Consider the following 16,468-nt stretch of genomic DNA (forward strand, 5'->3'; position numbering starts at 1 on the left):
TACACATCCATTTTTTTCATAAACCCTGTATTTTTGGTGGTTCTGGGAATCAAACCTAAGGCTTTTCATATGCTAGGCAAGCACTTTACCACGAAGCTAAATTCCCAGCTCATCACATACATTTTTTGAGTATTAGCTGGAAATGAACTCATTCCTCCTAACTATGCATGTCTGTGTGTATAATTTAAAAAAACAAATTATAAAAAATTTTAAGTTTAGTTGGGTACCAGTGGCTCATGTCTGTAATCCTAGCTACTTGGGAGGCTAAGATCTGAAGATGATCACGGTCCAAAGCAAGCCCAGGAAAGAGTTTGTGAGATTCTTTTTTTTTTTTTTTTTGGGTCCGGTCGTGGGGCCTGAACTCTGGGCCTGGGCGCTGTCCCTCAGCTCTTCAGCTCAAGGCTAGCACTCTACCACTTGAGCCACAGCGCTACTTCCGGCTTTTTTTTCTTTTTGTTTATGTGGTGCTGAGGAATCAAACCCAGGGCCTCATGCATGCAAGGCAAGCGCTCTACCACTGAGCCACCTTCCCAGCCCATTTTGTGAGATTCTTATCTCCAGTTTACCACCAGAAAACCAGAAGTGGCACTGGGGTTCAAAGTGGTAGAGCACCAGCCTTGAGTACAAAAACTCAGGGAGAGTGCCCAGGCCCTGATTTCAAACCCCATTAATGGCCAAAAAAACAAACAAACCAAAAACCAAAAACCAAAAAACAACTGTAAGTTTATAGAAAATAAAATTATGCTTTTAGTAATAACCTAAGGAAATTTTTATGTCAGTAAATATACAAGTATGCATATTTTCATAGTAGTATTTGTAAAATAATGCAATTATTTTAGAAATAACAGATATTCATATCATGAAATGTAACAAAGTCAATAAATTAAATAGAAAAATGTGAAAAATCTATGAGTAAGTGAAAAGAGTAAGCTTCAAAATAGGTAAATTATCCTATTTTTGTTTTGAAAAAATAGCCTATATGGAGCAAGGATTTCAAAGTTTCTAAAACATCACTACCATTCACACCAAGAGGTACAGACAATGTATATTTTTTTCTTTTTCTATTCTCTGTAGTTGAATAATAATAATAAATGTGACATCTCAGGTAATAGCATGCTTATCTAAAGTATTTTAAGTGCAAGTTAGAATATAAATATGCCTTCATCCAATTTAAAGCATTGCTTAAATATGTGAAACCAAATAAAGTAGAATATGGAGACCAGAAGAAAGGCTTATTATTTGCCTAAGCTTGAGAGCAAATCGGCATATAAACCAGAACAGTGGATACGGGGGAAATCCTGAAGCATACTCACATTATTCCAGGACATTGTCTCCAAGCCAGCTTTCAGACAAACCGTAACAACTACATACTGTGTGATGGAGAGGGGGAAGAGAATGGAAAAATGAATTAAAACTTTTCACTGGAAACCACATCCACCCACTTCTTTTGGACCTTCATTTCTATCTGGCAGATTCTGCTGCCATTGGTTGGTAAGTGTTCTTTCTGTTAGGTTTTAGTTCTGGGGAGAATTTCTTATCCAAGTTTAGAAACCTCCTAACATATAACTCAAATTGACATGCATATATATGCTTGTGTGTATATATAAGATGTATACATATACCAATATATGTGGACGTATACATATACATACATGTGTATACATTTGTGTGTATACCAATTTCAGAAAAGTTGGTTTCTTTACAATATTGAGTCTTTTAGTCAAGGAATATTGTTTCCAATAAAGTTTTAGAATTTTTTTCCCAGCAAGTGTGTGAATATCATTCACTACATTTATTCCTGGTTTCCATATGATTAATACCATTACAAAATGGTATTCTACATTTTTAAATTTTTCTAATATTCTAATATGTTGAAATATAATTGATATTTAAATAGTTGTCATTATCTATTAATCTGATCATTTCTTTTCATTCATTAATTGTAATTTTTTGTGCTGGAACTAAAGCTTGAACCCAGGGCTTCACTCTTTCATTAGGCTTTTTGGCTCAAAGCTGGTGCTCTACCACTTGAGCTACACCTCCACTTCTGGTTTTCGGCTGGTTAATGGGAAATAAGCATCTTATGGACTTTTCTGCCCTGGCTGCCTTTGAACCACAATCCTCAGATCTCAGGCTCCTGAGTAATGAAGGTTACAGGTATGAGCTACCAATGCTTGGCCTAATTGTAGTATTTTATCTACTGAACTTTTTGTACTTTCCATGTATGCACAGATACCATCTAATGGTATCTGAAGAAAAAGTTACATCAGTAAATACACAAGTATGCATATGTTTGTAGAATTATTTGTAAAATAACACATTTATTTTTAGAAATAACAGAAATATTCATATCATGGAATGTAACAAAGTCAATAAAGTAAACAGAAAAATGTGAAAAATCTATGAGTAAATGAAAAGAGGAAGTTTCAAACTAGGTAAATTATCCTATTTCCTACTTTTAAAGCTGCACTTTTTTTTTTCTTATCTTTTTGTATTAAAACTGTGTTGCCATGTTCAAGAGAGCTGGTCCTATGGGACTTTCAGAGCCAGACATGGTAGCTGGAGCATACTTATAATCACAGACAGCACTTTGGAGGATCATGAGTGTGGGATCAGCCTGGGCTAAATAGTGAGTTCAGGCCAACCTAGGCTAACACACCAAGACCCTGGTTCAAAGACAAGACAAGTCAAGAGACTGCTTTTATGAAATGCTATGTGATTTTGCTACAACATGTGTTGTTATGCGGCAACAGATGAGTGATATATTGACCGTTTTAAGTCCTACTTCCTTTGTTTCAATCTCCAATGTCAATATTCTTGCAAGTTTCCATCATCTCATACAAGCTATGCTAAAGCCCTTTACCGGAAGAGTTCCAAGGCAATATCCCTACCTACCTCTTCAAGTTCATCTTTACCATTATTCTAATTTCCTTCCCCCAAATCAGTTTGTTCTGTGCTGTTATTCAGCAGCTTTTTCTAATTTCCAGAGAGCACCAGGATTGTCTCCACCTTGGTCATTTGGGCTTAGAATCTTTCTCCAGCTCCTCAACCTTCTTATCAGTACATTAGAAGGGGTGGGCTAGTAACCTCACGTTGAGGTCTCAGGACTTAGTCACAGGGCTAAGAACAAATGTAATGTTCCCTAATGGACTGATTAAGTGAGGGTATTATTCACACAGCATCCTTGAAAAGAAAGGGTAGAGATTTATGGACTGATTTGAACTTGCCATCAAGCAGTGTAACATAGCTAAAAGCAAGATTGTCACAGAGCACTACCTACGTATACAAAAGCGGGTGGTGGTGGTGCTGGATGGTAACATATTTCATATGAGCCCTACATTCTATTATTGTAAATAGTTCTAGAACTGTAGAATTAACTATGTACTACATGTGCAATTAACTTTGTGCTTTAGCAATTGCTACAGTAGTTTCTTCTTGGAAAAAGATATGAGTGTAAGTTTTAAAATTCACAGGATACTGTGATAGAATGGTTGATGTTCAATTCCATTTTTCAATTAGAAAGAAGGAAAATGATATAAAGTACCTGGATGACGATCTTACCGTATAGACGAAATTACCAAGAAACAGATAATCTGTAGTATACCCATGCTGCAGGAGGACATCTGAAAAGTGGAAGAGTCATTTTCAGACCTTTCTGGAGTCTGAAACATAGACTTTGTTGTTTTTTTTTAACCAAACAGAACCTATACTGGACATCAAAAATACTTATGAATTTTGGGCTATATTCTTAAATTATTGTCCATGACATCATCGCTTCCTATATCACAACTGGAAAATTCTTCCACCTTGTACTCCCTGCAATGACCTATCAGGCAACAAATGCAGAAACCAATGACCAGAATACGCAAGAATGAAAATCACAAGGAGTATAGTGGATGTGATTACCAAACCTGGATTAAGCCACTTTGTAGAATCTGTCCATTAAAAGTCCAAGTAGCTAGACAACAAGAAACTTTCACAACTTTGTTTGCCATACTATGTCTTTTCTAGAATCACTAGTAACTCAGTACTTTGAAATTTTGGTAGAATTTCCTAATACTTTTCAAACAGTGCTAAAGCTGCTGAAAATCCTATTATCTCAAGGTTAGGATGATTTCTCCTTATGTTCTCTACCCTTAAAAATGTTCTTAAATAAATGTGAGTTGGTTACTGGCTACAGGTGGCTCAAGCCTGTAGTCCTAACTACTCGGGAGGCTGAGGATTCAGGTTTGAAGCCAGCCCAGGCTGAAATGTCTATGAGGTTCTTATCTCCAATTAACTATAAAACAAATCAGAATAATTGAGCTCAAGTCCCTTGAGCTGGTATTCAGTTCAGGAGTTTGCACTCCAAAATTGCCATTATTAACTAAGACTAGAAGGTAAACATATATAAAATTCTAGTACTGGACTTGCACACAGCAGCATCTCATGCTCTCTTCTCATTTGGCTTTTTCACTCAAAGCTGGTGCTTGATTACTTGAGCCATACCTCTACTTCAGGCTTTTTGCAGATTAATTTGTTTTTCCTGGCTGGCTTCAAATTTGGATCTTCAGATCCAGCTAGGATTACAGACATGAGCCACTGGCATCTGGCCTTCATGTAATGTTATTTTGAAAATTACATAGCAGGAAAAGGAGTATTGGTCTAATAATGAAGTATATGGCTAAATTTCTATGTAGTTTTATTAACTCATGACATTATCTTACTTGACACATTATGTTTTGGATGCGAATTCAAATTTACCATTAAGAGACATCTCTGATTCATTAGAGATGTGTTTGCTATCAGAATTCTTGATTCAAGTATTGGAGATTAGCAACAAATGCATGTGTGGCCTCAAGTTATGTGTCAGAGGCAAAGAGAATGGGTTCTAAATGTCATCTGATAAGTGTTCAAACTGCCATATGTTAGTCCAAGGAATGTCTACTTTAGGTTTAGGTAGATGTTTTATTTTTTCCTAAATTGCTTTTATCTTTCCTGCCATTCTTTCTATGTACACACATAGAAACACATAAAGTCAGAGTGAGAATAACACAGAGTGCTGAATGTTTAAAACAACATTGCTATTACCGTGCTGCATCATTTTTGTGGGAAACCAGAAAAGAATGAAGGAGTGAAGCAAAGCCCACATGCACTGGATCCAAAATACCTGCAAGACAGCAAAGCAAGCAGTCAGGGTACAAGCTTCGTTTATGCCTGAAAATAGATGACACTGTGAAGTGCGTTTGCTCTGTGTATGCTTTCCTGGAGACAGAAAAACTCTACTTTTTTATCTCCTTTAAAAGGAATATAGGATAATATTGAATAATATGTGGAAATATGGCATAATATTACTTGGAATTATACTATAATATTGATATAGAACAGGACACAATTATTATAAGGATATATCCTATACTTCATATGATATACTTTGATCTTTTGTCTTTTTTTTGGGGGGGGGTCCAGTTGTGGGGCCTGAACTCTGGACCTGGGCGCTGTCCCTCAGCTCTTCAGCTGAAAGCTAGCGCTCTACCACTTAAGCCACAGCGCCACTTCCGGCTTTTTTCTTTTTTGCTTATGTGGTGCTGAGGAATCGAACCCAGGGCCTCATGCATGCAAGGCAAGCACTCTACCACTGAGCCACCTTCCCAGCCCTACTTTAATCTTTTACATCAACACTCTGACCTTCATTCACAATCATTTCTTTTTTTTAAATTGTCAAGGTGTTGGTTACACAAGTAAGGTAATAAGTACATTTCTTTTCAAACTTGTTACTTTTCTCTCTGTCTCTCACTCTCTCCTTCCTTCCTTTTTTATTCCTTCTTTGTACTGGGGCTTGAACTGAGGGCTTTGAGCTCTCTCAGCTTTTTTGCTCACAGTTGATCATCTACCACTTGAGCCAAGCCTCCAGTTCCCACAATTTTCTTAAAGGAAATCTCAGTGATGGAAAATTTCTAGGTTCAATTAAAGGTATATATTAGTGATAGAAACAACAGAAATAATTCTTTGTTCTTTCAATTTTAAAATATGTTATCACATTTTTGAGAAAGTTTTATTATTATTTTTTTTGGTCCAGTCGTGGGGCCTGAACTCTGGGCCTGGGCACTGTCCCTTAGCTCTTCAGCTCAAGGCTAGCACTCTACCACTTGAGCCGCAGTGCCACTTCCGGCTTTTTTCTTTTTGCTTATGTGGTGCTGAGGAGTCGAACTCAGGGCCTCAGGCATGCAAGGTAAGCGCTCTACCACTGAGCCACCTTCCCAGCCCTCCAGAAAGTCTTATAAGTAGACTTTAAGTTGTTGTATAATATCTGTAGCAACTACTCAAAGGAATTTTGTTATTATAACAATAGTCAGCTATTGATAATATGTAATTTTCAATGATATTTTATTGTCTCATTTATAAAACATGATGAGGGCTGAATTTGTCTCATAGATCACTGTTTGGTGATGATCCTACAATTAGTCTACAGATCCAAGAAACTCAAGGAACTCCAATAGCTCCAGGAAGCACAGGACAGAGGGAGTAATAAGATCATAGTGAAATGCTGCTATCCAGAAATATAAAAGAAAATCATAGAAAGAGCCACATGGAAAAATTACATTACGTACAGAATCATACAGATGAGAATGATGGCAATTTCACACCAAAAAACGGTACACACATGAAGACATCGGAAAACACCAAACACACAAAATGCAAAACACAAAAACTACCTAGACTTTTCAACCAAGTGCCAAGTGTAAATATGAGTACTATCCTCCAAAGGTTCATATATAAAAGTTTTGTTACCATCTTATATGGAAACTTCAGATCATTTCAGAGACACTGGAATGTACCAAGACTCTGGCCTGTACCCTCTCTCTTTCTCTCTGCTTTTTGGCTCAAGATATAAATAGTTTGCTTCAACACATGTTCCATCTCATTGATAACCAGAGGCCCAAAGCTATGGAGACACTCAATCTTGAATTGAAAACTCCAGAACCCTCAACTAATTGCCCCGGTCATTTCTTTGTAATGACCTGAAGCTCACTAATACCCTAAAGAAATTCAAACATCAAGTGAATTCTAAGAAGACTGAAAAAAAAAAGAGCAAAGTGAAATGAAGGATATGCAATTAAGTAACAATTTTAAAAGTTTGAAACAAAACTATAACAGAAATTCTAGACATGAATAGATTAATAGGTGAAATAAAAAACATAGGTTAGCTGTTATGGTTGGCCAATGTTTGTAATCCCCAGCTATATGAGGGGGAAGGATCACAATTTAAGGCCATCCTGGATAAAACAACAAACAAGCCAGACATGGTAGCACATATCTAATACTTCAGCTACTGGCAGGTAGGAGGATCATGGTCTGAGGTAAGCTCTGGGGAGAAGTATGAGATCTTTTCTGGAAAATAAACTAAAATAAGTGACAACTGGTGATATGGCTTAAGCAGCAGAGTAGCTAGTGGGAGTCCCTGAGTTTAAACCCTAGTAGTATCAAAAAGACTCAGCAGCCACTCTGGTAGATGGGAACAATACAGAGATACAATATTGGGGTTTGAAAACAAAGTACATTTATTAGACCATGTAGATGTGATTATCAAGGATACAGATGTTTCTCCAACAAACAATGGAGAACACATAGCCTTGACATCTAGTGTTGGGAATACTGGATCTTCTATACTGAATATAGAAGATCCCCATTTCACACCCTGTTCTTAATTCAAAGTGGATCAAAGATGTAAATGTTTGGCTGAAACACTGAAACTTAGGAGAAGACCCTTGAAGATACAGGTAAAAGTAATATCTTTCTAAGTAGGACTGTGACTGCTCAGGAAATGTAGGCAAGAATTGAAACAAAGGTTTCTAAATTAAAAAGCTCTTTCACCTCAAAGGAAACAATTATAAGAATGAAGAGACAAACAAGAATGAAGAGACAAACAAGAATGACGAGACAAACCAGAATGAGAGAAAACTTTTCATGGCTACTGATTGGATAAAGAAATAATATCCAGAAATATACAAAGAACTGGAAGGTTAAACATCAATCCAATTAATAACTGAGCAAATGAATAGTTTTGAAGAAGTAAAAAGGAACAGTAAATATATGAAGTAATGGTCAACATTCTTAGCCATAAAGAAAATGCAAAGAAACAACCACCCCATTAATAAGGGTGAAAGAATTAAAAAGAGACTTTCCTGGAGAGAAAATAAGAATAGCCAATAGACACAAGAAGAAATGTTCAACATCTCTGGCCATAAAAGAAATGCAAATCAAAACCACATTGAGATTCCCTCTCACCTCAGTTAGAATGGCCATTATCAAGAAAACAAATAATAATAGATGCTGGTGGGGATGCAGATAAAAGGGAAAGCTACTACACTGTTGGTGGGAGCATAAACTGGTTCTAGAAAGCAGTATGGAGGTTCCTCAAAAGACTAAACATAGAGGCCGGAAATATGGCTTAGTGGTAGAGTGCTTGCTTAGCATGAATGAAGCCCTGGGTTTGATTCCTTAGTATCACATAAACAGAAAAAGATGGAAGTGGTGCTGTGGGTCAAGTGGTAGAATGTGAGCCTTTAGCAAGCAGAGCTCAGGGACAATGCCCAGGCCCTGAGTTCAAGCCTCAGGACTGACCAAAAAAAAAAAAAAAAAAGACTAAATATAGACCTTTCCTATGACCCAGCAACCCCACTCCTGGGCATTTACCCAAATGATCACGAACAAGGCCCCACTAAAGCTACCAACACAACTATGTTCATTGCAGCATTATTTATAATAGCTAAGATATGGAACCAACCCAGACGCCCCTCAGTAGATGAATAGATCAAGAAAGTGTCACACACACACACACAAACACACACATACACGCGTGTGCACGCACAATGGAATTCTGTGCTTCTATCAAAAACAATGACATTGTCCCATTCGTAAGGAACTGGAAAGACTTGGAAAAAATCCTATTTAGTAAAGCAAGTCATGGTTTCCCTCATTTGTAACAATTAGTATATGTCTAGGATAGTCCTAGCAGAGGATCACAATAGCTCAATAGCTATGATCATATGACCATATTAAATGATCTTAATCGAAATGAACTCCAAGATAGGGAAATGACAGGGTTTTTTTTGTTTCTTTGTTTTTGTTTTTTAATGTACTATATGAAATAATTTCTTTTTTTCTTTCATTTTTTTCTTGTTTATCTCCTGTTGTCACTGTTTTTGATTTTGGTACCCTGTGTCTTGTATATACGTTTATCTGATTTGGGAAGAGAAAGTGAATAACAAAATAGTGAGGCAAAGGACAAAGGGTGAACCAATACAACAGTGATACTCACAAAACACTATGTTGGAGATGAACTTTACAACTTGGTGGGAGAGGAGTCGAGGGGGGGAGGGAAAGGGGAAAAACAAGAGAGGGGATAACCATTTTGTCAAGAAATGTACTCATTACCTTACTTACGTAACTGTAACCCCTCTGACATCACTTTTAACTTAAATAATACAAAAAAAGAAAATGCAAATTAAAGTGTTACACACACACAAAAAATCTAGTCAGGCACCATGGCTCACACCTGTAATCCTAGCTATTCAGGAGGAGATCTGAGGATCATAGTTCAAAACCAGCCAGATCAGGGAAGTCCTTTCATCTTCAATTAACCACCAAAAGTCAAAGGGAGCTGTGGCTTAAGCGGTAGAGGGCAAGCCTTGAGCACAAAAGCTCAGGGGCAGTGCCTAGGCAGTTAAGTTCAAGCCCCAGAAGTGGTAATCACCCCAGCCAGAATGGCAATCAGTATGAAAACAACAACTGTTGGCAAAGATTCAATGGGAAAAGGAACTGTGGGTGGTAATATAAATTAGTGTACCTACTATGGAAATCACCATGGAAGTACATCAAAACACTAAACAAAGACCTACCTTGACCCTGCTATACCACTCATGTAACCACTCATGGGCATAGGCCAGTTCCATCCAGCAGATGCCCTAACAAATGAAAAATTACTCATGCAACAATATTTTTACCCAGGAGAGCGAGGAATGAGTTTAGCCAACAGACATAATTAATCGAAAGGAGTCTTGCCCATCCTCTACTTTTAAGGAATCAGACAGGACATGGATTGGTTTTGGTTATACATAGAAAGGCCCATTCCAAGGGACAGATAATAGAGTATCAGGATGCATGCAGTGAGCTAAATACACACAGGCACTCATCCACCTTCTGACAGGATTACTGTGGATTGTCAGAGTCCCCTGTCTTTACTCAGATATCTTGTCACACAACCAGCAGTTTTCTGCTGATTTCAGGCTTTCTCCATCCTGCCAGTCATAGTTCCCAAGGGGCTTTAGGGGTCTTTCAGACATATGTAGGAAGGCATGTGTATCAACATAAAACAGAAATACCCTTTTGTATAATTAATTTATGTTAATGAGATAATTTTCTTGTGTACTGGGCTTGAATTTTGGGCAGAAGCACTGTTCCCAAGCTGCTTTTGCTCAAGGCCAGTGCTGTACCTCTTGAGCCATGACTCTACTTCTGGCTTTTTGTGATTAATTGTAGCTAAGAATGTCACAGATTTGTCTGCTTAGGCTGGTTTCAAACAATGATTCTCAGACCTTAGCCTCCTGAGCAGCTAGGATTATAGACACAAGGAAGCCACCAGCACCCAGTTTAATAAAATAACTTAAGCAAGATATGAACAACACCACACACAAGGTACTTACAAAATATGAAATAAACACGCATGAAAACAAAACACCAAAAGTTAGGAGAGAAATGGAAATATACTGTTAATTTACTTACAGTGTATGTTTAGTATTTTATCACTCCAAAGTAGACTATAATAAATGTATATAAACCCCAGTGCAACTTCTAAGATATAAAAGTGAAGAGTTATCTCTAAAGACAACAAATAATTTGGAATTCATGAAAAGTACTTTTATCTGAAAGCAGACAGAAAAATTATAGGTAAGACAAATAGAGCTGGGTATAAGTCAATGGAAGAGTACTTGCCTAGTGAGTTCAAGGCTCTGGGTTCAATCCCTGGCCCTATGTTAAAGATCAAATAAAATGGCAAGATGGTAAACTCAAACCTAGCCACATCAAGAAGTATATTGAGCTGGGCACTACTGGTTTATGCCTATAATCCTAGCTAATCAGGAGGCTGAGGATCATAGCTCAAAGCCAGCCCCAGCATGAAAGTCTGTGAGATTCTTCTCTCCAATTAACCTCAAAAAAAAAAATCCAGAAATGGAGCTGTGTCTCTGAGACTCTTCTCTCCAATTAACCTCCAAAAAAGCCAAAAATGGAGCTTTGTGTCAAGTGGGAGAGTGATAACCTCAAATGCAAAAAGCTCAAGGACAGCACCCAAGCAAGGACTGACACCAAAAAAAAAAAAAGACCAAAAACCATATTAAATATTAAATGTGAGTGCTTTAAATATCCAGCTAACATGGTAACAGGCTAGACATCAAAGCAAATTTACAAGTTCCCAACAATAAACTTAAATATGAAAATACAGATAAGCAAGAGGAGTTGAAGTGATATATTACATGAATGTAGATTTTGAACAAAGAATACTACAAGGAAAAACAAAGGTCATTTTATTGATGAAAGGGTCAATTAGAGAATGTAACAATCAACTCTACCTTACCCCCTTCAATTTCATGTTTATCCTCCCCAGGAATTCCTATCAAATACCATGCTGCAAGTTTAGTGTACCATCTGAGTCACTTCTTTCTACATCTTTCTCCTTCATAAGATCATTTCTGCGCCGCCCCCCCCCCCCCCCCCCCCCCCGTCGTCCATGTACTGTTATTTCTATTATTTGAATCTTCATTTCCAAGATAAACTAAACTAGCAGGAATAGGACACAGACTAAATCCTTTTGTGTTTTTAAAATTACTTTTTTTCTAAAGCATCAGAAAAGGAAGAGTCCAAAGGTATGTTTCAAACAAAAAGTTGAAATGAAAGACAACTATACATTTTCCACTTACCTTTGTGTTGAAAGTTTCCCCGTTTTGTGAAATAGTGTAGAGTTCTGGGTATTTGAGAAGGCTCGATTCACTGCAGCACCGCTCAAAGATTCCCAGAGCCAAAGGTGGTAATGAAGTGAAGATCTGCACAGAAAATAAAGATCTTAAAAAAAGGAGCTCTTAGAGTGTAACTGAGTAAATAATACTGTAAAATGTCAATTTCCTTGCTTTGGTAAGATAACATTTTATGATTATTAAGGTATAAGGAAAGCTAGATAGAGGATACAGAGAACTCTCAACCACTTTTGCAACTTTTGATAAGAGATGAAAATGGATTACTATTTAATACAAACTTTTTGCACAGATAAAATTTTAACCCAGAGATTCTAAAAGACACAGAACTATAAACATAAAAATAGGTAAATTTAAATTATGTTATTAAGTGAATGGGCGTATGTATGTAAAGTCAGTTTACAAGTGTGAAAAACAAGCTGGGTGCTGGGTGGTTCACAGCTGTAATCCTATCTACTTTGGAGTCTGAGATCTGAGAATCTCAGTTTGAAGCCAGGCTGGGAAGGAAAGATTACGAAGGTCTTATCTCCAACTAACCTCCAGAAAGGTCTTATCTCCAATTAACCTCCAGAAAAAGCAGAAGTGGAACTGTGTCTCAACTGGTAGAGTGCTAACCTTGAGCAAAATTGAGCCCTAGGAACCCCGCGACCCCACACACACACCTGCGTGTGCACGGGTATGCGTGTGTGTGTGTGTGTGTGTGTGTGTGTGTGTGTGTGTGTGTGAAAAAGCACTGGACAAGAACAGAATAAAGAGGTTTCAGATACCACCACACCTGGGGAACACATTTCATTCACTTACTCTGGAACGATGTGCTGTTTGTGAAAAAAGGAGTATAGTTTGAGCTTCTCCAAGATTTGTCCCAGCAGCAAAGGCCCTATAGTTTTATTTGTGTTGCCTGCTAAGTGCACAGATGATGAGCTTAGATACACATCCCAGACAAAAAGTGAAGGAATGTTCCTGAAGTTCTGTATGCTATCTGATAAGAGAAGGAGGACCACTTACCACATTGTACAAGCTGATGCACCAACGCTCAAACAAAATCTGCCCAGAAAATCCATTAACAAAGGTGAACCAAAGCTGGAAGAAAAGACAGCCAAATGAAGTAGTCTGTCAAAGTTGTCCTAACAATAGCTGTTAATTAAAAGGAAGTGGTGGGCTGGGCTGTCAATCTAGAGGACTTGGTCTAGTAAGTGCAAGTCCCTGAGTTCTATTCCTGCACCAAGGAAAAGGAAAAAGGAAAGTAACACGGAAAAAAACACACTCTCTACTGGTAGAGCAAGTAGAGAGTAATTTTAGAGGGCTATATAAGTGTCCCTTCATAAATTATGACTGACAGAGCTTATTACTTATGATTTTAAAATGCCAATTACTTTGATAATGACATGAATCTTTGTCCTAAAGTATCCATTTGTTACAGGGCATGTTACAACAAATCTCTCAAATCAAGAAACAAAGGTAAATTTGTAATAAGTAAAATTTATATGTCTTCTATGGGAATAGTTAACAAGAAATCACTTATAAATCACGCATTTTTACATGTTGTATTTTATGTGCTGTTTGCTATGATATTCCTCTGAACTAATGTTTGAGTAGCATCTCTCACATTTTGATTCACTGCAGTTTCATATGCATTCAATCCAAAAATTCTAATTTTTCCTGTGACTTCTTCTCTCCTCATGGGTTATTTTGAAGTTTGTTACTTAGTCTTCAAATATTTGGGAATTTTCCAGAGAGATTTCTTGGTTTAATGTGTAAGTTGCTTCTATTATATTCACAGAAGATGCTTGGTATGGCTTGAGTCACTTTAATCATATTGAGATTTGTTTTACATGGCTCAAATTATAGCTGCCTTGTTAAACACAGTGTATACTCTAAGATCATTGTTTTTATAATAAGAGAAGAAGTCAAGCACAGAAGTCCCAGTTACTCAGGAGGCTGAGATCTGAAGACTGGGTTTGGAAGCCAGTCCAGACCAACGTATTTTAGATACTCTTATCTCCAGTTAACCAGCAAGAATCTGAAAGTGGAGGTATGGCTCCAGTTGTAGAGCATTATCTGAGTGAAAAAGTTGATAAATAACATGAGAACCTGAGTTCAATTGACCTAAGGAAATTTTGTTTTAACATGAAAAAGTCTTACTAACTACTAAGCCTGTCATCAGGCGAAAAAAAGAAGAAGGAAAAAAAGACTTAATTCCTCAATGATAGAAAAAGAAATCATTTCCTTTCTTACCCCAATAGTGTACAGCACTACATTTTTGTAGAAACAATACAATATGCATTTGGTCACTCGAAAATAATTCCAAGCTCCATGGACCAATAGAAGCTTCTCCAAGTAGCTAAACTGCAAGGCAGAAACAACAGTCAATGCAAGTTCAAACCCACAAAGTGTCATTTTCTAAGTATTTTGTGACCTGGCAGTTCCCTCTTAGAATGTGTTTTTAAATGGCATAAAGACAAGTGTCAAGTCAGATTTTCTGACACTGTGATAAAAGACCTGAGATAATCATAAAGCTGAGCAATCACAAGAGAGGGAAGATTTATTTTGATTTACAGCTTCAGAGGCTTCAGTCTATGGTTAACTGCCTCTGTTGCTCTATTTGGCCTAGGGTGAGGCCCTATACTGAAGTGGGAGGGCTTAGAGGAGGAAGCTACTCATCTCATGGCAGCCAGCAAGGAAAGAGTAAAAGAGGAACAGGCTGGGTCTCAATCCATGAAAGCAGGAGACTATCAAAACTGATTTAGTTCAAATATGAGGCCTGGTGTTTCTCTTCTATGTTGGAGGAACTCAGGAATGCATGGTATGGAACTGAGGGTGCTCCTCAGTGGTAAAGCATTTGCTTAACTATATGTAAGACCTTATGTTCAAACCCTAGTACTGTACATGAGAAAATGACTTGTCTGTTATTGACATTCTAGCTTTAGCATCTACTTACTATGTAGATGGATTACAAAATCGGAGATAGTATCTCAGAGAGAGCTATAGTTAAGGACAGCCCCAGAGAGGAAAAATCCTAGAGTCCTGTGGCTACTCCTAGGTTGCTTTTGGAGGATTACATGTAGTTCATGAATTCAGCAAGAATGAAAAAATCTTACTGTTAATCATTCAAGTGTGATTGAAAACATTATAGTTAATAAAAGCCAGTATCAAATTATTGGTTAAAATACTATATCCTTTAAAAGCCAAAATACTAAACTATAGAAACTGGGAAGGTGTTTTGATGAAATAGAAAAGGTTACAGTATCATGCTGATGAATGCTAATAACCAGTTAAGGTTGGATTAGCAAATAATTTTTTTTTTTTGGGTCCAGTCGTGGGGCCTGAACTCTGGGCCTGGGCACTGTCCCTCAGCTCTTCAGCTCAAAGCTAGCGCTCTACCACTTGAGCCACAGTGCCACTTCTGGCTTTTTTCTTTTTGCTTATGTGGTGCTGAGGAATCAAATCCAGGGCCTTAGGCATGCAAGGCAAGCGCTCTACCACTGAGCCACCTTCCCAGCCCTTCCAAATATATAACTTTCTAGAAAAGTCAAAGCAAAGCTATGGGAACAGCAAATTCATCAGTGTATTTCTGGAATTGCATGGATGTGGGGGATGAATAGGGAGACCACAGAGTTTAAGGAAACAGCTCTGCATATTATAAAGGAAGATGCATGTCATTCTACCTTTGCCTAAGCCCACAGAACATACAACATAAAGACTGAAGACTAATGTAAACAGTAGACTTGTGGTACTATAGGCATAAGGTAACCAATTACAACAAAGGTACAACTCTGGTATATTGATAATGGAGGCTGGGTATGTCTGAGAGGAGGAGTAGGAGAATCTCTGTACTGTCTACTCAATTTTACTGTGAACCTAAAATTGTTTTTTTTTTTTTTAAGTAAAATATAGGCACTAATGGCTAACATCTGTAATCCTAGCTACTCAAGAGATCTGAGGATCATGATTTGAATCTAGCCAGGGCTATGAGACTCTTGTCTCCAATAAACTACTCAAAAAAGAAAAGCTACTAAACTACTCAAAAAAAAAATGAAGCTGTGGCTTAAGTGGTAAAGTAGTAGCCTTGAGTAAAAAGAGGTCAGGGACAGCATCTAGGCCCTGAGTTCAAGCCTCAGGACCTACCCCCCAACAAAAGTAAAGTACATAATCCTTCAGTCAGTTTCTTTGTATATATAAGGATGATATACTTAGTGGAGGAGTCCAATGGTATAACTCCTTTGAACAACTAATGAACACTTAATAAAATTACTACCAGGAAACTGAAACTTGTTCTGTTGAGTGTTGGGCAACATGCAAATGGAGGGAGGAAGAGTGAGCAAATACAGTCATTATGTTTAATATACATTATGTAAACTTGAACTATGTAAACTGAAGGTAGGAATAGGATGGGGAAATATGGGGGAGATCTATGGAAGGGGTGTCATTGATTAAGATGCACGGGACCTGTAATCTAACTT

The 16,468-nt window shown here is 37.5% G+C and overlaps 1 protein-coding gene across 1 annotated transcript in view; it reads right to left on the reverse strand.

The window, feature by feature from the left end:
- LOC122112644 (phospholipid-transporting ATPase IB-like) overlaps positions 1-16,468 on the reverse strand; it is a 112,018-nt gene that overhangs the window by 15,733 nt on the left and 79,817 nt on the right. The window contains exons 26-31 of the mRNA XM_042685505.1: positions 14,244-14,354; positions 13,014-13,088; positions 11,958-12,080; positions 5,071-5,149; positions 3,562-3,623; positions 1,314-1,370 (exon numbers count right to left, since the gene is read on the reverse strand). Coding sequence (XP_042541439.1) covers positions 1,314-1,370; positions 3,562-3,623; positions 5,071-5,149; positions 11,958-12,080; positions 13,014-13,088; positions 14,244-14,354 — 507 coding nt within the window. The remainder of the gene's footprint in view (positions 1-1,313; positions 1,371-3,561; positions 3,624-5,070; positions 5,150-11,957; positions 12,081-13,013; positions 13,089-14,243; positions 14,355-16,468) is intronic.

This window comes from Dipodomys spectabilis, unplaced genomic scaffold, assembly GCF_019054845.1.
Source record: "Dipodomys spectabilis isolate Male_0828 unplaced genomic scaffold, ASM1905484v1 ptg000095l, whole genome shotgun sequence".
In the NCBI taxonomy this organism is placed as follows: domain Eukaryota; kingdom Metazoa; phylum Chordata; class Mammalia; order Rodentia; family Heteromyidae; genus Dipodomys; species Dipodomys spectabilis.